Source organism: Mus caroli, chromosome 7, assembly GCF_900094665.2.
Source record: "Mus caroli chromosome 7, CAROLI_EIJ_v1.1, whole genome shotgun sequence".
NCBI classification, from domain to species: Eukaryota; Metazoa; Chordata; class Mammalia; order Rodentia; family Muridae; genus Mus; species Mus caroli.
In genome coordinates this window covers 26,642,513-26,665,787 of record NC_034576.1, presented here as the reverse complement: position 1 = coordinate 26,665,787, position 23,275 = coordinate 26,642,513, and the positions used below count along the sequence as shown (strand labels likewise).

Sequence of the window (23,275 nt, the reverse complement as noted above, 5' to 3'; positions counted from 1 at the left end):
GGAAAGGAAAGGAAAGGAAAGGAAAGGAAAGGAAAGGAAAGGAAAGGAAAGGAAAGGAAAGGAAAGGAAAGGAAAGGAAGGAAGATAGAGTGAGCAGCCACTGAGGTTTCATTAGGCTGCATTTCTTCCTTGCTGCTGGGGTGCCTGGCCACCAACAGGCTCAGGGAAGGCGAAACAGAGTCTAAGACAGAGTTCCTAGCCCGTGTTTCTCCAGGTGAGAAACAGATGGGGCTGGGACAGAGGCTGTGGTTCTTAAATTCCTGTGTACTCAGACACTGCTGGGGACCCAAGAGGAGTTGGATACAGGAGCCCACAGGCCCTCAGTGAGCCTAGGACAGGGTGGAATCTCCAAGCGAGCCCCATAGTACAGAGGAGCTGGAAGAGAGGCCTACAGGAGATTTAGGCGAGGTTCTGTATGACAAAGGCCTCTGTCCCTCCCCACTCCCCCGAGGCCATCCTTGATGAAGACGATGGTCCTTGTTGTCCAAACTATTTTATTCATGCTAGATGAGGATGCATACATCTTACTCAGGGTGAACCAGACATTAAATACCTTTTGCAAGAAGGGATGCCCAGGAAGGGAAGCTCATTGGCTAAACACTCAGGGCCTATCTAGATACCTCATTAGCATGGAGAATTCTAGGTTTTTATGATAGGTGACTGATTGTAATGGGCCTTTTAGTGGGGTGTCTCGGTCACATGCTCTAGGACAGGAACCTTGTTAGGAGTTCATTCTAATACCTACCATTCCCAATGATGAGATTTACCAGTTCTTCTGTCTGGTGGCATGGTTCCACTTGCCCCATACCCTCCAAGGAGGCTGTTGGGACTCTTTCTATTGCCTTAGGTATGACTGTCCAGGAGGCCTCTACTGTCCTTTTCTTGTGACGACACCCCTGAGATGACCAGTAGCACTAAGGATACAACCAAGAGGCTAGTGTGGATTGTGTTGTCATGGTGACGATGTACTACTAGTCCATCACATGATTTCTTGATAGACCCTTTTCAGTACTGGGGATTGGACCTAGGACTTTGGTCACACTAAGCAGGTGGTCTACTGATTAGCTGGCCCCCAGTTGCTCACAGGTGGCCCCAGAGCTAATACTCTAAGGCTGAGCTTGCCTTCTTTTTATTTTACTTATTTTGTAAAGCTCACTAAGTTGCTCAGGCTAGCCTTGAACTCACTCTGTAATCCAGGCAGTTTCCTGAATCACTGGGCCACTTGGGTTGGTTTTAAAGTTATTTTTAAAGATTGATTTGTGTGTGTGTGTGTGCGTGTGTGTGCGTGTGCGCGCACCTGTGTGAGAAAGGATGCCTGTGGAGGCCAGAATAGGTACTGAATACCATATAGCTGGAGTTACAGTCCGCACATGGGTGCTGGGAACCCAACTCAGGTCCTTTGGAAGAGCAGCAAGTGCTCTTAACAGCTAAGCCACCTTTCCAGCCCCCCTTTATTGTTTTAGACAGAGTCTCGCTATGAAGTCCAGGCTGGCCTTAAACATGTGATCCTGCTGCCTCCACCTCCCAAACTCCGGGATTACAGGTGTGTGGTACTGACTACATTAGCTCCATCAAAGAGAGGTTGACTGGGATCTGCCAAATCAATTTCACAGTTATGTACATACGAACTAGGTACCTAGGTGAAAGTCGTAAAATTTGAGGAATAAAGTTTATGGGACAGACCTGCCTTTAATCCCAGTATTTGGGAGAAAAATCACCCTCGTTCACTGGGCTCTGCCCTTTGTGGAATGGTGTGGAAATGTGATAATGAAGGAGATAGCCCGTACCTGCCCACAGGGAACAGTTAACCCAGGTAGTGGTGTTCCATGGAAGGAAGGCTGAGATAGATGGTGAGAAGGCGAGAATCCAGGAAAGCTTGCTCTAAACTTGGGATGTCTGGGAAGCCTAATGAAAGGATGGCATGGGCTGGTATCTCTTCCTACCTTTTCCTTCCCCTGCCCCAGGCTATCAGCCCTGCGACCCTCAGGTCATTTGCAACCGTGTGAACCACGTGCACGGCTGTCTGTCGGAGCTGCAGGAGCAGGCAGCACGGCGGCGCGCGGAGCTGGAAGCTTCTCGGAGCCTGTGGGCGCTGCTGCAGGAGCTGGAGGAGGCGGAGAGCTGGGCGCGGGACAAGGAGCGCCTCCTAGAGGCCACGAGCGGCAGTGGTGGCGCGGCGGGCACGGCGGGCGGCGCGCACGACCTGTCCAGCACCGCTCGCCTGCTGGCGCAGCATAAGATCCTGCAGGGCGAGCTGGGCGGCCGGCGGGCGCTGCTGCAGCAGGCGCTGCGACGCGGGGAGGAGCTGGCTGCGGCGGGTGGCTCCGTGGGCCCAGGCGCCGAGCCTTTGCATTTGGCTGGCCTGGCGGAGCGCGCGGCTAGCGCTCGGCGCCGCTGGCAGCGGCTGGAAGAGGCGGCTGCGCGCCGGGAACGGAGGCTGCAGGAGGCGCGGGCGCTGCACCAATTTGGCGCCGACTTGGACGGGCTCCTGGACTGGCTTCGTGACGCGTATCGTCTAGCAGCCGCCGGAGATTTTGGTCACGACGAAGCGTCCAGCCGTCGCCTGGCGCGCCAGCACCGCGCTCTCACCGGGGAGGTGGAAGCGCACCGTGGCCCTGTGGGTGGCCTGAGGCGCCAGCTGGCGACACTGGGAGGAGCCAGTGGCGCAGGGCCGCTGGTGGTGGCTCTGCAGGTGCGCGTGGTGGAAGCCGAACAGTTGTTCGCCGAGGTGACCGAGGTGGCCGCGCTGCGACGACAGTGGCTTCGGGACGCGCTCGCCGTGTACCGCATGTTCGGCGAGGTACATGCCTGCGAGTTGTGGATCGGGGAGAAAGAGCAGTGGCTGCTGGCCATGCGAGTGCCCGATTCCCTCGACGACGTTGAGGTGGTGCAGCATCGGTGAGCGCACCCGGGGAAGCCCCCAGGGCCCCTTGCTCACCCACCACATGCTTTGGCTCGCCAGTTCTCATGGGGGCAATCCCAGCTTTATCCGTCACTCCGGGCTTCATCAGCTTCATACTTTGGACCTCGATTTGCCCATGTGTCAAATGGGGTAGACATCATAGCCTATGCCTCAAGCTTATGGTGAACAGGAAATGAGTTCACAGATTGACACCTAGCAAATGCTTGCCCGGTACAGTACCTCCCAAAGCCATTTCCTGCCAGTACGCGGTTTATATTCACAGAACACATATGGATCCACTTAAAGTTTTCTACAGGCTCCTCCAACCTGGTCCACACATGGGACTCCCATTAAGACAGATGTCATCTCTCTAGACAGTGAGGTGGCTCCCGCCCTGGAGCAAGCCTTTAGTCCCACCACAGGCAGGCAGGTCTATGTGAATTTGAGGGCAACTTGGTTTACATAGTGACTTGCAAGACAGCCAGGGCAATACAGTGAGACCTTGTCTCAAAAATTAAAAATAAATAAAAATAAATCAAGAATCCTGGCCTGACATATATATCGAGGGCAGGGTGGAGCATTGGACAATCTAACGTTACAGCAACCCATAGAAAAACTGGAGCCTGTACTGGTCAGGGTTGCATGCCCTTCTGGGTTCAAGGTCATCCTCAGCTACTTGGAGAGTTTGAGGTCAGCCTTGGGCTACATGTGCTACCCTGCTTCATCACCAGCAGCAGCAAAGCCAAACCAAACCAAAACCAAAACAGACAGATACAAAACAAAGAAAACAAACAACTCTCTCCCAAAAATCCAGACACACAGACACAAAACAAACTGCCCCCCCCAATCCAACAACAAAAGAGTAGGAAAGAAAGAGAGAAAAATTCCTGCGAAGGAACTTGAGAAATGTCATAAAGACCTACAACTAAAGAAGTGAGCTGGCTCTTGAGAGTCCAGACCTCTGACTTCTACATCCTCTTCCTCTTCTGCAGATTTGAAAGTCTGGACCAGGAAATGAACAGCCTGATGGGCCGAGTCCTGGATGTGAACCAAACAGTTCAGGAGTTGGTAGAAGGAGGTCATCCCAGCTCCGACGAGGTGCGCTCCTGTCAGGACCATCTCAACAGCAGGTAGGTGGGTCCTGGTGCAGGAAGTTCCTCCTGATAGCACCTTCTCTATCCATGCACCGTGAAAGCCAGAGGTGTGTGATATCAACCCTTCCGAGGTGTTAATGGGCACTTTGTAGATCAGGAATTTTTTTGTGTGTGTGAAAGATTTCTTTCTTTTTTTATTCCTTTTGTTGTTGTTGTTTGGTTGGTTTGGTTTTTGTTTTTTCTCTGTGTAGCCCTGTCTGTCCTGGAACTCACTCTATAGACCAGGCTGGCTTCGAACTCAGAAATCCACCTGCCTCTGCTTCCCAAGTGCTGGAATTAAAGGTCTGCACCACCACTGCCCGACTGAAAGATATTTTCATTGTATTTTTAGCATGTGTGTGTGTGTACACATATGTATGTGCATGTGTACACATGTTCATTTGGATGTAGTACCTGTATAGTCCAGAAGAGGGTGTAAAATTCCATGGACCAGCAGTTACAGGTGGTTGTAAGCTACCCAATGTGGGCGCATGGGATGGAACTAGGGTCTTTTGTGAGAGCAAGACGAATTCTTAACCACTGAGCCGTCTCTTCAGTCTCAACGGCAACTTGACAAGAAGATACTACATACCCAATGCTGGTGGTGATGGGCTGAGGACGCAGCCAGTTTCATTGGCAATTCACTGGTTTGTCCAGAAAGAACTCATAAGGTGCTGTTATTGGTCAGGAGTTTTCTTTTTTTTTTTTTTTTTTTTTTTTGGTTTTTCGAGACAGGGTTTCTCTGTGTAGTCCTGGCTGTCCTGGAACTCACTCTGTAGACCAGGCTGGCCTCGAACTCAGAAATCCGCCTGCCTCTGCCTCCCAAGTGCTGGGATTAAAGGCGTGTGCCACCACGCCCGGCGGTCAGGAGTTTTCTAATGCACTTTATCTTATTTGAGGTGTATTATTTAGTTGTCTATTACTCTGGTTTCTTGAGACAAGGACTGCTGTTCCCAGACTGGCCTTGAACTCAGTAGCTGAGAATATCCTTGAACTCTTGATCCTTTTGCCCTACCTAGCAGGATTATAGACATGTGCCTTCTACCTGCTCCATTCTTAAATTATCTATCTATCTATCTATCTATCTATCTATCTATCTATCTATCTATCTGAGTCAGAGTCTCACTATGTAGTCCTGGCTATCCTGGAACTTGCTATGTAGACCAGGCTAGCCTCATTTTGAACTCACAGAGATCTGCCTGCCTTTGCCTCCCAAGCACTGGGACTAAGATGTGTTCCACCATGCCCTGCTCCTTTTTACTTCTGAGAGAAGATCTCCTGTAATCTAGGCTAGCCTTGAACTTTCTGTATAACAAGGCTGGCCTATGCCTCCCACATGCTAGGATAATGGGAGTGTACCATCACCACTGGCTTCCTAAATACTTTAATTTAATTTACTGTTTTATCCTCCAGCCTCCTGGGGTCCACAGTAGAGCTTCCAGAATTTAGAACATGTTTTTTAAAATTACATTTTGGGTGGTATAGAGGGGTCTGAGGCAGAAGGAACTGGAGTCCAGGGTTTCAAGGCAACTTAACAAGATTCTGCCTCAAAAACCAGAAGTGTACCTGTATCCAGTGCCATCACTGAGGAGACAGAAGCAGAAAGATCACAAGTTTCAGGCTAGCCTCGGCTACCTACTAGGACCTATCTAAAAAGGGATGGGGTGGGGTGAAGAGATGGCTCAGGTTCTGTTTCTGGCTCACAACCCACTGTAACCCCAGTTCCAGGGGACTGAATGCTGTGTTCTAACCTCTGTGGGTACCAGATTGGCATGTGGTTCATATATATACCTGCAGGTGAAATGAGCACAGACATTAAAAAGTAAATTATGGGGCTGGAGAGATGGCTCAGTGGTTAAGAGCTCTTCCAGAGGTCCTGAGTTCAATTTTCAGCAACCAGATGGTGGCTTACAACCATTTGTAATGGGATCTGATGCCCTCTTCTGGTGTGTCTGAAGACAGCAACAGTGTACTCATTTACATAAAATAAATAATACTTTAAAAAAATAAAAGACACACATCATTATGTCCTCTCCCCCTTCCCCTCCCTCCCTTCCTCCTCCTCCTTCTTTGACAGGGTCTGTGTAGCCCAAGGAGTGCTAAGATCAGAGGTGTGCACTACACCACACAGCTGTGATTCTCTGGACTGTGTGCCCTAGGCAGGCAGCTGTTGCCTGTTTTCCATCCTCAGTTGCTAATAAACTCTGAAAGATAATGAGATAACAAACAGAACCCTAATATTATTATGAAGATAACTTGGTAGCGCTGGAACGATACATACATTGAGAGTTGCGCTCTAAGCACTGTCCAGAGTGCGATACTATTGATTTAGGCACAAACTGGGACTCTCCCAGGCATCTGAGCGTCAGAAGATCTGGATTTTACCCTGGGTGTGCGGATTCTCCGCATCCAATCACCCTCTTTCCCGCCCCTGAACAGGTGGAACCGCATCGTGGAGTTGGTGGAACAGCGCAAAGAGGAGATGAGCGCGGTGCTGCTGGTGGAGAACCACGTGCTGGAGGTGGCGGAGGTGCGCGCCCAAGTGCGCGAGAAGCGACGGGCGGTGGAGAGCGCGCCCCGGGCGGGGGGAGCCCTGCAATGGCGCCTGAGTGGCCTGGAGGCGGCTCTACAGGCGCTGGAGCCGCGACAGGCGGCGCTGCTGGAGGAGGCGGCGCTGCTGGCCGAACGCTTCCCCGCACAGGCGACGCGCCTGCACCAGGGCGCCGAGGAGCTAGGAGCCGAGTGGGGCGCACTGGCCGGAGCGGCTCAGGCCTGCGGCGAGGCGGTTGCGGCGGCAAGTCGCCTGCAGCGTTTCCTGCGCGATTTGGATACTTTCCTGGACTGGCTGGTGCGGGCGCAGGAGGCAGCAGGCGCCGTCGAGGGGCCGCTGCCTCGCAGCCTGGAGGAGGCGGATGGGCTGCTGGCGCGCCATGCCGCGCTCAAGGAGGAGGTGGATCAGCGTGAGGAGGACTACGCGCGCATCGTGGCTGCCAGTGAAGCGCTGCTAGCGTCTGAGGGCGCGGAGCTGGGCCCCGGTCTGGCGCTAGACGAGTGGCTGCCGCACCTCGAGGTTGGCTGGCACAAACTGCTCGGCTTGTGGGAGGAGCGCAGGGAGGCGCTGGTCCAGGCGCACGTCTATCAACTCTTCCTGAGAGACCTGTGCCAGGCGCTTGCGGTGCTGCGCAACCAGGTGCCTGATGGCTGGCTGGGGTGCGGGGTCTGGGCTGAGAGGGATTGGGTGTAGGGTTACAGACTTGCTTAGATGTGTTTCCTGGGACCCCTAGATTCCTGCTTTGTTTGGGGTAGGGAATTAAAGGAGAAGTAGTGGTTTATCTGGAAAATTGAGGTGTGTGACAGATAAAAGGTTATGTTGAATGGTGTGGGTTCATGGTGCTGATAGATCTGTATATCTTCTATCTATCTATCTATCTATCTATCTATCTATCTATCTATCTATCATCGAATCAAGACAGGGCCTTTCTATGTAGTCTTGGCGGTGCTGAAACTTGCTATGTAGATTAGGCTAGACTTGCATTCACAAAGATCCTACTGCATCTGCCTTACAAGTGCTAGGATTAAAGGCATGTGCCACCACCATAGGCGCATAGTAGCATAGACGACCAGTTTTTAATTTAAAAAATTATTTTTATTTGTTTTGCCTGTGTGTATTCATGCATAAAACGCATTTAGAGTCCTGGGAGGCCAGAAGAGGGCACCAGATCCTTTGGGATTAGAGTTACAGTTATGAGCCACCATGTGGGTGATGGGAATCAAACACAGGTCCTTTGGAAGAGCAGCCTGTGCTCTTAATACTGGAGCTATCTCTCATCTTCCTATCTTTTAATTTTAAAAAGAATTTATTTTTATTATATTTAACGGTGTGCACCTGTGTGTACACTCGAAGATTCCCAAGAAGGCCAAGGCGATGGAGCTACTGGAGTTGGTCGTTGTGGAATTCGGAATGTGGGTGCTAGGAACCCAACTCAGATTTTTCTGGACGAGCAGTAAATACTCTTAAACAATGAGCCATCTGTCCAACCCTTGCTTTTATGGAGACAGGATCTATGGAGCCCTGGGGGTCTGGAACTCTCTGTACAGACCAGGCTGACCTTGAACTCTCACAGATCTTCTCTGAACAAAGTTCAGAGATTAGTGCTCTGCTTGGGTTTAGTGGTTTATGAGAGGTGAATTTGTGGATTATCACGTTTGAAGTGGCTTATTGGGATTGTGAATTATCTGGAAGGAGCTAGCAAGAGAGGATAGTTGATAGATTTGGCAGAGTGGGCAGAGACCTGGGGGAATCTGGAAGGACAGACTGCTAAAAAGAGGGGCCAGCAGGAGTAAAGGTCCTGAGGTGGAACTGTGCCTGAAGCCAACCAGCGTCCTGGGGTGGAGCCGAGCTGACCTGTATCCCTTCCGTTCCCAGGAGGTGGCGCTGTCTGGCGCTGAACTCCCTTGCACAGTGGAGTCGGTTGAAGAGGCGATGAAAAGGCACCGGGATTTTCTCACCACGATGGAGCTGAACCAGCAAAAGATGCAGGTGGCGGTTCAAGCTGCAGAGAGCCTGCTGCGGCAAGGCAACGCCTACGGGGAGCAGGCGCAGGAGGCAGTGGCACGGCTGCTAGAGAAGTAGGTCCCCAGTTCCAAAACTGTGCCCAGAAAGTGGGGTCTAGGCACAGTGGAGTGGAGAAGGGATACCCAGATCTTTCTTCCCACCCCTATTTCCAGCTTCTCTGCCTTTTCTCGGTTCAATTTAATTCCTTATTTGTTTATTTAATCTATGTTTTTGGCACAGGGTCTCTTGTAAACCAAGTTGGCCTGGGATTTTTTTATATCCATGCATCCATCTCTCCATCCATCCATCCATCTATCGTGTGTGTGTGTGTGTGTGTGTGTCCAACAGCTCAGGTATGAAGGTCAGAGTCAGAGGACAACTGAACTGGAAGGAGTTAGTCTTCTCCTCCTATCACATGACTATGAGGATCAAACTGGGCTTTTCAGGTTTGGCAGCAAGTGCCTTTACTTCCTGAGTCATGTCACCTGACTTAGCCTAGACCTTTTTTCATAGCTTGGGATGACATCAAACTCCTAATACTCCTCATCACGGGACTAAAGACACACATCATGGGGGCAGGGGAGATGGCTCAGCGGTTAAGAGCACTGACTGCTCTTCCAGAGGTCTCGAGTTCAATTCCTAGCAACCACATGGTGGCTCATAACCACCCGAAATCAGACGCCCTCAACGCCCTCTTCTGGTGTGTCTGAAGACAGCAACAGTGTACTCATTTACATAAAATAAATAAGTAATTCTTAAAAAAAAAAGACACACATCATTATGCCCTCTCCCCCTTCCCCTCCCTCCCTTCCTCCTCCTCCTCCTTCTTTGACAGGGTCTGTGTAGCTTAGGCTGATGTCAGACTCAAAGCAGTGCTACAGCCTCTTAAATAATAGGATTATAGACATGCCCCATTGTTCCTAGCTCTAATGTATTGTTTCGGGTTTGATTTTAATGGCTACTTTGTGAGCCAGCAGGACACAGCTGGTTCACCAAAAGATACAGCGTTTGAACACTGAGAATCTCAGTCCTCTGACCTGACTAGAGGGACTGAGTGTGGGTGACAGGGGAACCACGGGATCCCACAGTGAAAGGCCACACAAAGATGTATTCCAGATTTCTCCAGGAGGTACTCCTGCCTCTTGTCATGTTGGTTGACAAATATGTTGACTAACATCAGAGTCAGGCCTCTCCTGCCCCTTTTATGCTGCTCTGTGTCTGGGTCTCTCTGGGAGTAGCTCCCACATGCTGTCTCTTTGTATCCATTTATTTCTAATGTCTGTTTCCTCTTCCCTTTTCTCCTTCACTTTCCACTTTAGAGAAAAGATGCTATGTGCATCTCTAATGCCCTCTCCCTTGACAGTAGCCCAAGCTAGCCTCAACTCTTTATATATTAAGGCTGACCTCAAACTTCTGACCCTCCAACCTCAGGCTCCTAAGAACTGGGTTTATAGCGTGTGCCAACATATCCCTCCCACCCCCCACTTTCTCAGACCTTATTTTTGTTTCATCTCTTGGTTCTCTCTATCTCTCTAGAGGCAGTCCTGCATTCGTTTATTTTACATTCATTAAAAAGGACACACGGAGCAGTCACTGTATCTCAAGGAGCTCATGGCTGTGAATAAAACAGACAAAACAAACACCAAACAAAAACTGCCTCAGGCTGGGAAAATGTCCAGGCACAAGCACAAGGACCTGAGTTTTACCCCTAGCACCCACATAAAGAGCTGAGCAGTGGTAACGCCAGTTTTAATCCCACACTTGGGAGGCAGAGGCAGGAGGAGCCTGGAGACTCTGTGACCAGTCAGCTGAGCCAAGATGGTGAACTTCAGGTTAAATGAGAGGAACCGTCTCAACAAACAAAAATGGAGAGCAGAAGAGGAAGACACTGAATACTGACCTCTGGCCTATGTACATGTGCATACCCCCGCAAAAACAATACTCCTTGTCTCAGTGGATGTGTCACCCCAATGGAAGGGATAGATATGATAAAGAGTGCATATAACATGGGGATACAGTGCCAAGGATGAAATGAAAGGAAGAAAAGAAACCAGAAACTCTCAGGGAATGGTTAAGAAAGATGGTGGGCAATTACACCAAAGATTCTCAACCTGTGGGTCGCGACTCCTTGAGGTTCAACTTTTTCATAGGGGACACATGTCAGATACTCCACATATCAGATATTTACATTACAGTTCATAACCATAGCACAATTGCAATTATGAAGTAGCAAAGAAAAGAATTTTATGGTTGTGGGGGGGTCACCACAACATGTTAAAGAGTCCCAGTGTTAAGAAGGTTAAGAACCACTGAATTAGACCTTGGGAAGAGTCATTGCTATGGCCTAAAGATAAGCGGTGCTGTTCAAGTCACACCCAGAAAGACAGGTAAGAGAGAGTTAAAGAAGGATAGGGAAGCTGGGCGTGGTGGCACACACCTTTAATCCCAGCACTTGGGAGGCAGAGGCAGGCAGATTTCTGAGTTCAAGGCCAGCCTGGTCTACAGAGTGAGTTCCAGGACAGCCAGGGCTATACAGAGAAACTCTGTCTCAAAAAACCAAAACCAAACCAAAACAAAACAAAAAAACAAAGAAGGATAGGGAAAAAACACTTAGTAAGGTAGGAGTGTGTGTGTGTGTGGTGGCCTGGGAAAGAAGACACTTCACATTTTAAAAGATTAATTACATTTATTTATTTATTTATTTATTTAGTGTTTGTGTGTATACGTGTCACAATTCGTGTGTGACAATCAGAAGACAGTATGTGGGAGTATGTCCTCTCTTTCCATCGTGTGGGTCCCAAAGACGGAACTCATATCGCAGCGCCATTACACACTAAGCTATCACAGGCCCAACAGGTTCATCCTTGCTATCTTCCCTTTGCCTGGATTCTGGAGATGGAGGATGACAGGACAGGCATGCATATAAGCTGTGAGGTGCCACTACAATTGAATCACGTCCCCAGCCCCTCACTAAAGTATTCTAGGCAGGAGCTACCCCAGCCCTTCACTGGAGGATTCTAGGAGGGGCTCTCCCACTGAGCCACGCCCCGAGCCCTTTACTGGGGGATTATGGGCAGGGCAAAGGCATTGGTTAACACATGAAGCTTGATTTTGTTTCTAAGCATTTTTTGATCTGTTTGTTTTGTGTGTTGCATGTGCATGTTGTGTGTGTGTGTTGTTATGTCTCTGTGCCTTTCTTTGCCTATCTCTTACCCCTCCTTATCCCCCTCCTCCAATTCTCTCTTTCCTCTCTCTCTTCTCTGGAGCCCTGACCTATCAGTGTTTACTAGGCCTCCCCTTTCCCCTGCTCTACTTAACTCCTGCCAGCACTCTGATCCCATGCCTGAGCCTCTCTCCAGCCTTTCTCTTCTCCTTAGGAGCCAAGAAAATCAGCTGAGGGCCCAGCAGTGGATGCAAAAACTACTGGACCAGCTTGTGCTGCAGCACTTTCTTAGAGATTGTCATGAGGTAGGCCCTCCAGCTGTGCTGGGGACCATAGAAAAATGCCTGATCCCTGATGGTTGGGGGCGCTGGGACGCCCCGTCTAAGTGGGTCGAGGAACATTGCTCTCTGTATGCCACCAGGAGGCGCTAGGAGTCCTGTGCCAGAGCGCATGCCTGGCAGGTCTCTGTGAGCCCACGTGGGCTCCAGGGAGACAGGAGGGGCCCCGGGCTCCCCTGGCAACCGCTGAGTTCTCGCCTACGGTTCCTAGGGGAGGAGCGCTGATCTCACCTTTCTCTAGAGATTGGTGAAGCTAGGAGAGAGGCGGAGGGCTGGAGGTGGGGGTTGGGGAGTGGATGGAGCAATGGACAGAAGTACTCACTTCTTCAATCAGATGGTCCGAACTATGTCTTCGCTTCTATTTGGCTTAGTTAGTTATGGTGCTGGGGACCGGACTTCACTTTAGGCAAGGGCTCGAGCTACCGTGTTACATTCCTAGACCCTTAACTACTAGGAATCAAATCCCTTCTCTTACACGCCTCGGAATCACAGCTCATAAGAGATGACCCAGACCCGCTTCTGCATTGAAATACTGAAACTTCTCCTCTTGTCTAGTATTCCGAAGGAACTCGATGGACCTCTATCACCTCATAGATGGTTCATAGACGTCTCAATTCCTAGATATGCCCCGGCCCCAAGCTCCCCAATCTTTGTCACCCAGGATTAGACTCTACACCTGTTAAGACTGGTACCTGTTTCTTCCAGAAGGTTCAGGAACTAAGCCCTTGTCCTCCTCCCACCCCAACTAAAGATGGCTTGACTGTGCTTATTGAACACCCATGGCAGACTACATACGAAGTAGACACAGACCTCCAACATCCCCCCTGGCCCCCCGCCACCACCACCACCACCGTAACTGAGTGAGCCCATTAGCAATGGGTCCTTGTTGGCCCTCCTCATTGGCAATGATTCTGGACAGCATCACAGATGTTCCAGGCTGCTCCTGCCCTAACCTCTACCCTCAGATGGTAGTCAGAAACCGGAGCCTCTCCGGGTTAACCATGGCCCAGGAATCTCTTCAGCCCCCCTTACCAATACATAACACCCTCACTTAGTTAAAGGATCCGGGGATTCGGACCCCTCCTGTCCTTAGGAAAGGACCTGACCCTTGTCATGACTGTTCTGGACCCAATAGCAAAGATCTGAAATGGAGTTGAAGGTCCCCGGCCTGGAAGCTCAGAGAATGTGGTGATTTCTCCCTCCACCCCGACTAGGGCCCCCCGCAAAGGAGGCGGGCCTGGAGGCAGGCAGGGGGCGCGCGCGGGCGGGCGCGTGGCCGCGGCGCGGGGGCGAGGGAGGGGGCGCGCGCCCGCCGGAGCTTCTGCTGTTGCCGCTGCCGCCGCCGCTGCCGTCGCAGTGGAGGGGCGAGTGCCTGCCCGCCTGCCGCAGGGACGCTCCTCCAACGCCGCCGCCGCCGCAGGTCTCGGGGGCGCCGGGGGGAGGGGGAAAAGGAGAAGACAGAGGGGGAGGGGGCCTGCGCGCGCCCCCGCGGACACGCGCGGGGGAGGGGGCTCGTGCGCGTGCTCGCCATCTGGGCCCGCGGGAGGGAGGGGCGGGGGCGGTGCGGGGGCGGGCCTGGACCCCCGCCCCGGGGGAGGGACGAGCCGGGAACTGTCCGTGGTGCTGGAGCCGCAGGGAGAGGGGGCAGGGAGGGGAGCTAGCCTAGGCTAGTCTGCATTTGCTGTAAGAGTGAAGCAGGGGGTCCCAACCTTCCTACGAGGGGATCAAATTTGTCCTGGTCTTGAGGAGTTCCCAGATTTTTAGGGCTTTGCGTCTTCAGTTCCTGCGGGGTCCGTAGAACCCTCGGATGGCAGGGTGGTGGTGAATCACTTTTTTTTTGGGGGGGGGGGTGACGAGGGCTCTGCATAGGGATATGAGGTATTCTATGTGATCTGAGTCCAAGGGGCTCTGACTTTTAGGGAGGTTTTTCTTGGTTGTGGAGAGAGTCTAGCCTAGCACTGAGTGGCCAAAGGGGGCAATCCCTTTTAAGAGGCTTTACCCAGAGGATGCGTATCACCTCCGTTAGGGCTTTTGCCTTCACTGTGGGACTCTAGGTGCGCGTTCATCCCTGTGTAGGGAGTTGGGGGATTCAGCGTTTGACTTTGCGCGTGTGTGTATGTGAGAAGCTGTCCTGGCCTCCTGAGGAGCACGTACTCTGGGGATGTGGGGTGGGGTGGGGTTTGGCCGGCTCGGAATTTGTCCTTGAATATGACTGCGTTTACCTCCCGGGGCCGCGGAGTTCGGGCTTTTTTTTTTTTTTTTTTCCTGGAGGGAGGAGGAGGATCTTGTGACTGGAGTAGGGAGGAGCAACCCTCCCAGGCTCAGGCTTTGGTAGAGAGGAGATTGCGGCTTTGGGAACAAGTCTTGTTTAACAGGCACTTCCCCCTCCCCAAGTGCTAGAGGTAGAACAGGATTCCAGAACTTTTTCATGCAAAGCAAGCAACCACTCTAGCCCTGAGCTGAGCCCTCACTCCTGTCGGGAGGAAGGGGCTCAGAAAATAGCCTAAAGAAAACATTTTTACTGTTCGAATTTTGGATTACCTTAGCTTGGGAGGGGTGCTGGATCAGGAGGTTTGGTCTGACCCACATTGGGAATCCTGTATTTTGGAGGTAGATTGATTCTAGGCAGCCTGTTGCTCATATTTTGGGCGTTGGCTGGTCATAATTTGGGTTAACTGTGTTCTTAGTCACAGGTGCTGCATTTAGGTCTCATTAGAATTTCTGAGCCCAGGGGGATGGGTCTTCTCTAGCTTAGAGGCCTAATTTGCAGGAAGCTAAATGTGGAAATAGTCTGGAGGTTTGGGGGAATGTTGGTCTGACAGTGGGGTGCTGGGGCTAGATTTAGGCTTATTCAACCCATAGAATAGGTTAAGGATTTAAAAACAAAATTAAATTAACAGGGTCCTACTATATGACCAGACTAGCCACAAACTCACTATCCTCTCCCCAGTTCTGGGGTGACAGCCATGCACCTTCCCCTCCATTTTGAGAGTTGAGGGTTTGGTCCTTATTAGAGGGTCACAATTCTTCTCCTTTAAGACATTTTTATTTTTTATGACATGGATCTCACTCATCTTACATGTAGACAACTTTGGGTGCATGCAAGTGGGTCAGAGGGCAGCTTTCAGGAGTTGGTTCTCTCCTTCCACCATGTGGGTCCTCAGAGACTGAGCTCTGGTGTTCAGGCTTGGCAGCAAGTGCCTTTACCCACTAAGCCATCTCAGCATCTCAGGGTCTCAGTTTTGCTATGGGCGGGAGTTACAAACATTTGAAGAGTTTAAGAGGTTGATTTGACCTGCAGTGTAAGGAGGTGGGTCCAGACATCCTACTTTTGTTTCTTGTGCATGGCTAAGGCTGGCAGAGTCCAAGGATTCCGTATTGGGGGATCACACAGTCATCTTCTAACCAGGAAAGGGCTTGAGAGTCCTTCTAATCAGTCTTATTTGCACAGATTTCCCCTCCCTTCACTTAGCCCAACTCTTATGGGCCAAGAGCCTGAACCTGAAGTTCTTGAGGGGTGTTTTAAGGCTGCGCCAGATGGGGAGAGGGACCATCCTGAGCCCTCTTCCTCTGCCCTGCACAGCTGGATGGCTGGATCCATGAGAAGATGCTGATGGCTCGTGATGGCACCCGGGAAGATAGCCACAAGCTGCACAAGAGATGGCTCCGGCACCAGGCGTTCATGGCTGAGCTGGCTCAGAATAAGGAGTGGCTGGAGAAGATAGAAAGGGTGAGGAAGATGAAGGGTCCTCTGCTGTCTGGGAGACACACTCTCGCTTCTGATTCCCTCACTGTCATCCTTTTGGGCTGACCATCCCTCTACTGCTTCAAACCTGTACAATGTCTGCCTGCTTCTAGCTAGGTGACTGGAAGTAGCTATTGTAACCCAGGGCCTCAGTTTGCCCACCTGTACAAGGGTCATCCTGTCTTCTGATAGTTGCTCATCCTCCTATTTCCTAACATATCTACCTTATAAACTCTATCACAGTTCCTTTCACATCACTTAAGCCATTTAATATGGAAGCCTTAGTTAGACATGAGCTGGGGAAGCCCTAGGTTCAAGTAAAATTTATTTATTTTTTTCAACCCTAGTTTCAGGTTCTATAACCAGCTGTGATATCTTAGAGAACTGTTTTGGCCTTCTGAACTCTTGGTTCCTTTTTTTTCTTTCTTTCTTTTTTTAAAAATTAATTTATTTATTATATATAAGTACAATGTAGCTGTCTTCAGACACACCAGAAGATGGTTGTGAGCCACCATGTGGTTGCTGGGATTTGAACTCAGAACCGTTGGAAGAGAAGTCAGTGGTCTTAACTGCTGAGCCATCTCTCTCCAGCCCCCTTTTTCTTTTTGTTTGTTTTTTGTTTTTGGAGACAGTGTTTCTCTGTGAAGCCCTGGCTTCCCCAAAACTCACTCTGTAGACCAGGCTGGCCTCAAACTCAGAGATCCACCTGCCTCTGCCTCCTACGTGCTGCGATTAAAGGTATGTGCCACCACTACCCAACTCCTCCTCCTCCTCTTCCTCCTCCTCTTCCTCTTCCTCCACTTGCTTTTTGAGACACAGTCTTGCTGTGTAGCCTAGGCTGGCCTATAATTAAACCCAAGATCTTCTTTCAGTCTCCCTAGTACTGGATTGCAGTCTTGCATTACCACGTGCAACTTCCATTTGCCCTTTGGAGTAAAAATAAGCAAATAGCTGTAGCCACCTCTCTGGGTTTTTGTGCACACAAAGTGTGTTAGAGTACCAGGTACCACGTGTGTGTATATGTGATATAAGACCAGGCACCCATGGATTTGTGTGTGGGGTCTTTTCCTGGTGCTAGAAATAGAACTCAGAGTTTGATGCATGCTAGGAGAGTGCTCTGCTGCCTAGCTACATCAGAGCCAGCTTTTCTGCTTCTTTCCTTCCTTCTTTCATTCTATCTTTTTTTTTTAATATTATATGTATTATTTTTCATTACTGGAAATAGAATTCAGAATCTTGGATATGCCACTCTACCACTGACTCATAATCTTAGCCCTTAATTTTTTTATTTTACTTTTTGTTTTTTGAGGTAGGGTCTTGCGTAGCCCAGGGTCTTTGAGGCCCAGGCTGGACTTAGACTCACGAGTCAGCTGAAGAGGACCTTGAGCTGCTGGTCCTCCTGCCTCCACCTCCCAAGTTCTGGGAAGTCAGGCATGCACCACCACACTTGGTCTCCCTTTATTTTATTTATCTATTTTTATTACTTTGGTTTGATGAAACAGAGTCTCACTGTGTAGACCAGGCTGACCTCCAACTTCCAGTGATCCCCCTGCCTCTACTTCTCAACTGGTACAATTATAGGTGTGAGTCACCATACCTAGTTTGATGTTGTTATTTTTATTTCTTCTTTCTTTCTTCCTTTTCCTTTTCCTCTTCCTTCCTTCCTTTCTTTTTTTGAGACAGGGTGTCACTATGTCATCTTGGTTAGCTTGGAACTCTATGTAGACCACACTAGCCTCAAAGCCACAGAGATCCTCCTGCCTCTGCTTCCTGGTGCAGCGATTAAAAGCATGTGCCTGTTATTTTTAACATTTCATAAATGTAGCACTGAGCCTGCAGGGCAGTCGACTTCCATTTTGGAAGCGCCTAGATAGGTACTTGCTTTTAAGGATCAACCTCCCCTTTTTCTGGGTGAACCCTTAGAACTGTAGTCGAGGGCACCCTCACTTTTCTATTCAAAGAGAGACACTCATGTTAGCCTTATACTCTTAAATGATCTCATCGGTAACCCTTAAAGGGCAGTATGTAGCAAAACCAGTCTTCTGGGCCTTGAGCTTAATGGAGGTTCATTCTCTCCTTGCTCTCTCCTCCCCTCCCCTTCCCTTTCTCTCCTCCCCCTCCCTTCCCTCTCCTCCTTGCTCCTCTCCCCTTTTCTCTCCTTCCATGTCCTCTCTTCTTCTCTCCCTCTTCTTTCTCATGGTCCGTCCTTCCCATATCTGTTTGGGTCTCTTTGTGTCCCCCTATCTACCCTGTCTGTCTCTTATCTGTTTTTCTTGGTTCTATTGCTGCCTGTGTCCACTCTTCCATTTCTAACTCCCTACTCTGTCTCTTTTGTGTCTCTCCTGTTGTCACGGAATCTCTGTCTGTTACTGTTGCCCATCTCCTCCTTCCTCTCCTTTCCGACTCCGACCTTCCATCCCACTGGCCAGGAGGGCCAGCAACTGATGCAGGAGAAACCGGAGCTGGCAGCCTCTGTGCGCAAGAAATTAGGTGAGATCCGGCAGTGCTGGGCGGAGCTGGAGAGCACCACACAGGCCAAGGCGCGCCAGCTCTTCGAGGCCAGCAAGGCAGACCAGCTAGTGCAGAGCTTTGCAGAACTGGACAAGAGGCTGCTTCACATGGAAAGCCAGCTGCAAGACGTAGACCCCGGTGGGGACCTGGCCACTGTCAACAGCCAGCTCAAGAAGTTACAGGTATGACCTACTGGCTGGTCTGGTGAGGGGGCTCACATCCAACCCTCTGGGGTGTTTCAACCTGAGGCTGTCCAGCTCGGAGTCACTGGAAGCAGCCATCACCCTGTGGTCAGGGACACACAGGACAGAGGGAACCTAGAAAGAAATAAGCAATACAAGACATTTCCTCAGGATTTGATATTATTTTCTGTGTGGAGAAAGAAAGGCCCAGAGGTAAGAGAACAGCTTTAGCCAGGATAAATACTCCGTGGAGTATTTCTTCTTCTGGTCCCTGGGCTCAATGCTTCTTGACCCCTTGACCCCTGCAGCAATCCCAGAAGCAGATGCTGTTATTAGCCTCATCTTACCAATGAGAAAACCACACAAAAAGTGAAGTGCCTGACCCAAAGATGTGTAGTGGCCAGTTTCTGTCTTACCCAACAAAGGGTCCCTAAAGAGCATCTCTGTGCCTGCCTAAGCCCCACGGCAGCTGGTTCATGTTCAGGCCTTGGAGGTCTGTGTGGCACGTAGGTACGGGGTGTGAATGTAGACTCCATATTCCTCCAGAGGTGGAATGGCACCTGTCTTTAAATGCCAGGGATGGCATTTGATTGGCTGATCATAAATGGAGGCTGTGGAAAGTGAATTTCCCCACTTGGGGAGCAAATGGTTGGGGTTGGATTTGAACCTGGACCCTTCAAGTCTTCACTACTCCTTGGATGGAATTCTTACTCAGTTTTTTTTTTCCTGTAAAGTGATCAACATGGTAGGTGGAAAATTAAATAAATGAATAAATAAGTAAAATACATAAAGTGAGAATGTAGATGAGTTGGGAGAGTGGTAGTCTGGATTTGATCCTCAGCCTTGTGTACGGCAGAGTATTAACTATAGGCTGGTAATCCCAGCATAACAGAGATGAAAGCATGGGGACATGCTTGGCTTCAGCCACTTCCTGACTAACCTGGGCTACAGGAGACCCTATTTCAAACCAACAGTAAAATTAGAGCTTTAAAAAAAAAATTAGACTCTGGCTCAGTGGCAGAGAACTTGCCTAGAATCTTCCAGTGAGGGGCTGGGGGCGTGGCTCAATATGTAGAGCCCCTGCCTAGAATCCCCCAGTGAGGGGCTGGGGGTGTGGCTCAGTGGTAGAGCCCCTGCCTAGAATCCCCCAGTGAGGGGCTGGGGGCGTGGCTCAGTGGTAGAGCCCCTGCCTAGAATCCCCCAGTGAGGGGCTGGGGGCGTGGCTCAGGAGTAGAGCCCCTGCCTAGAATCCCCCAGTGAGGGACTGGGGGCATGGCTCAGTGGTAGAGTACTTGCTTGATGCCTTCAAAGCCCTGAGGTCCATTCTCAGCACAGAAAAAAAAAAAAGGACTAATAAGAAAAGCATAATTATTTAAGTATACTGATTTTTTTGAAAAGCTTTGCTTATGTCAAGTAGGCCTGTCACTATTAACCATATGAAAAATGAAAAATTTCAATATTTATTTATCATTGAAGTGACTATTAAATCTATCACAAATTATCCTTAATAACTCTCTTTTATAAAGAACAACTTGAGGCTGGTGAGATGCCTTAGCCAATAAAGGGACTTGCTGCCAAGCCTGACAACTTTGAATTTGATCCCTGGGTTCCACATGCTAGAACCAACTCCTGTGTAGTTGTCCTTCCACCTACACACACACACACACACACACACATTGTGGTATGTGTGCACCCACACACACATGCATGTGCTCACACATACTACATACAGGATGGATTTTTTTATAAACAAAAAGTGGGCTGAAGAAATGACTCAGCAAAAATAAAGAAAAAAAGAAAAAAAAGGAAAAAAAGAAAGAAATGACTCAGCAAAACGCTTGCTGCTCAAGCGTGAGAATCCATGCTTGATCCACACAAAACAGCTAGGCACAGCAGTGCACACTGTAATCCCAGTGCTGGCAGGTGACAGTAGGAGGCCCCCTGGGGTGTGCTGGCCAGTCAGTCTCACTGACTCCAGAAGCTCCGGATTCACTGAGAGACCCTGCCTCAAGCAAATGAAGAGGGCAGCAATAAAGGGACATAGCCTTGACATTGACCTCTGACCTCTGTGTACACACACGTGGATGAGCACCTATACTTGTGCACAGACAACCATCTCACACACACACACACATACACACACACACACTAATAAATAAATAAATAAATAAATAAATAAATAAATAAATAAATAAGTAAAAAGAANAATGTTTAAATGTGAGTCGTTTTTTATTTTTGTAGCTCTTCCTGGTGAGAAATAGAGAAAGGGCTTCCTCTCACTTGCCTCTGCTTTTAGTCTGTTGGGGCCAAATGCATCATCTAGCTGGTCTCTGAAAAATCTTGCATTGAAAAGAATGAGAGTAATATAGGCTACTAGCACCTTGGTAGGTAGACAGACATATATATAGGTAGGAAGATGGATGGATGGATAGATGGATGGCTGGAGAGACAGACAGATAAACTGATCCTCAGACAGATAAACTGATCCTATGGGTTGGTGGCTGGCTGGAGAGATACTAGATAGACAGACAGACAAACTGATATTGTGGGTGAGTGGATAGATGAATGGATGGGTGGATGGATGGATAGATAACTAGATAGATAACAGTTTCATATAACCTAGGCTGGTTTGGAACTTGCTGTGTAGCTAAAAATCACCTTGATTTTTGAGCCTTCATTCTCTACCACCTGAGAATTATTGTATTGTGTGCATAAGCCACCACGCTTTGCTTATACAGTGCTGGAAGTCAAATCCACATTCTACCAGCAGAGCCACGTCCTTAGCCCATGCCTTAATATTCTTTTCTTTTTGTTGTTGTTTTTTTGTTTTTGTTTTTGGAGGCAGGGTTTCTCCATGTAGCCCTGACTGTCCTGGAACTCACTCTGTAGACCAGGCTGGCCTCGAACTCAGAAATCCGCCTGCCTCTGCCTTCTGAGTGCTGGGATTAAAGGCGTGCGCCACTACCACCCGGCTGTCTTACTATTCTTTATAAAAAGAGCTCACAGCAAGCCTTGAAAGGGTTTCAGGGATCCCCAGGTCACACTGTTAGCAAACACATTGCACCACACACTGTGACCCCGAATCCTTCAGTGGGTGCCCACGGGGAAGCCCATGGCCCAGATGGAATCCCTGACGAGCTGAAGGCTACACAGCCATGTTTAGTTGTTGATTTGGATTTTTTTAAAAAAAGAATTATTTATTTATTTCATGTATATGAATACATTGTTGCTACCTTTGGACAGACCAGAAGAGGGCATCAGATCCCATTACAGATGGTTGTGAGCCACCATGTGGTTGCTGGGAATTGAACTCAGGACCCCTGGAAGAGCAGCCAGTGCTCTTAACCATGAGCCATCACTCCAGCCCCTGGATTTTGTTTTATTTTTGTTTGTTTGTTTGTTTTGTTTGTTTTTTGAAGCAGGGTCTCACTATACAGCCAGGCAGGGATCGAACCCCAGGCAGTCCTCTTGACTCAACCTTCCAAGTGTGGGTAGAGGTTATCGAGTGTAACACCATGCCTGGTTTTGAATTTTAGCCCTTCCACTTTCTTGCTGAGTCATATTGGAGAAGTAGCTGTGCCCATTTGCCTTCTTCCTGCAATGGAAGGACCCTGGTTCTGGCTCAACTGTTGACAGCAGGACCAGAAATGCCACTGTCAAGGGTCAGAGCCTGGAACCAGGCTGCCTGCCACCTTCTAACTCTGAGACTCATTGGCAGGGTGGCTAAGAGATATTATTCATCTTCTTTTGCCTCAGTTTCTCCTTTGCTAACATAGACATACTGATGATAGTGCCTCCTCTCCACTGTGAAGACAAAAAAGTTGAAACCCCTAAGATATCCATAGACTGACTGCCCCTTCACAGCTGAGAGTTAAGATGATAGGGAGGTCTCTTGGTGGTCCCCACCTGGAAGCTGGGATTTGGGAGGTGGAGGAAGGAAGATCAGGAGATCAAAGCCATCTCTGATACATAGTGGGTTTCAAGCCAGCCTGGCTTGAAGTTGGTCAATAGGTTATATTGACCTATTGATCAATAGGTCAATAGGAGGTAGGGATAAAAGAAGGTAATGGATTGAGATTATGACTAAAGTACACATATGTGTATATATGAAATATGTATGTATACAAATGTATTAGATGTATATACATATGTATATACACATGTCTATGCATCTGAAAGTATATCAAAACCCATTATGTTGCTTCTTTGCATGGTGTGTGTGTGTATGCATGAGTATGTGTGTGAGCGTGTTTGTGTGTTGGTGGTATGTGCATGTGTGTGTGTGTGTATATGCATGTGTATATGTGAGTATGGTATGTGTGTGTGTTTGCTTTATTTTTAAAATGTGTTTATTCTAATCATGTCCTTGTGTGTATCTGTATGCGTGTGTGCCATGTTTGTGGATGCCTGTGGAGAATGGAGGTGTTGGATCCCCGGAGCTGTAGTTACAGGTTGCTTGGCCACCTGACATGTCGAGAGCACTGGGACTTGAACCCAGGTCCTCTAGAAGCGCAGTACACATGCTTAGCCACTGAACTACCTCTCCAGCCCCTGTTTGTGTTGTTTGAAGGCAGGGCCTCTCACTCACTCTACCTGGAGGTCACACAACCATGCCCAGCTTTTGTCAGAGAGAGCTGGTCATTTGACTCAGGTCCTCATGCATGTGTGGCAAGCGATTTCCTGACTGTGAGCCATCTCCACCAACCCAAACCATCGGTTTTTGCCTTTTCTTTCTTCTTCTTCTTC

The 23,275-nt window shown here is 49.3% G+C and overlaps 1 protein-coding gene across 2 annotated transcripts in view; it reads left to right on the top strand.

Annotated features, from left to right (window-relative positions):
- The window catches only part of Sptbn4 (spectrin beta, non-erythrocytic 4), a 92,745-nt gene that overhangs the window by 37,661 nt on the left and 31,809 nt on the right, over positions 1-23,275 (top strand). Inside the window, exons 14-20 of one of the 2 annotated variants that reach the window (XM_029479955.1) lie at positions 1,965-2,898; positions 3,895-4,032; positions 6,475-7,225; positions 8,462-8,664; positions 11,968-12,058; positions 15,675-15,821; positions 18,266-18,529. In XM_029479955.1, coding sequence (XP_029335815.1) covers positions 1,965-2,898; positions 3,895-4,032; positions 6,475-7,225; positions 8,462-8,664; positions 11,968-12,058; positions 15,675-15,821; positions 18,266-18,529 — 2,528 coding nt within the window. Of the gene's footprint in view, positions 1-1,964; positions 2,899-3,894; positions 4,033-6,474; positions 7,226-8,461; positions 8,665-11,967; positions 12,059-13,411; positions 13,512-15,674; positions 15,822-18,265; positions 18,530-23,275 lie in introns of those variants that run through there. The other variant, XM_021166019.2, reaches the window with a different exon arrangement.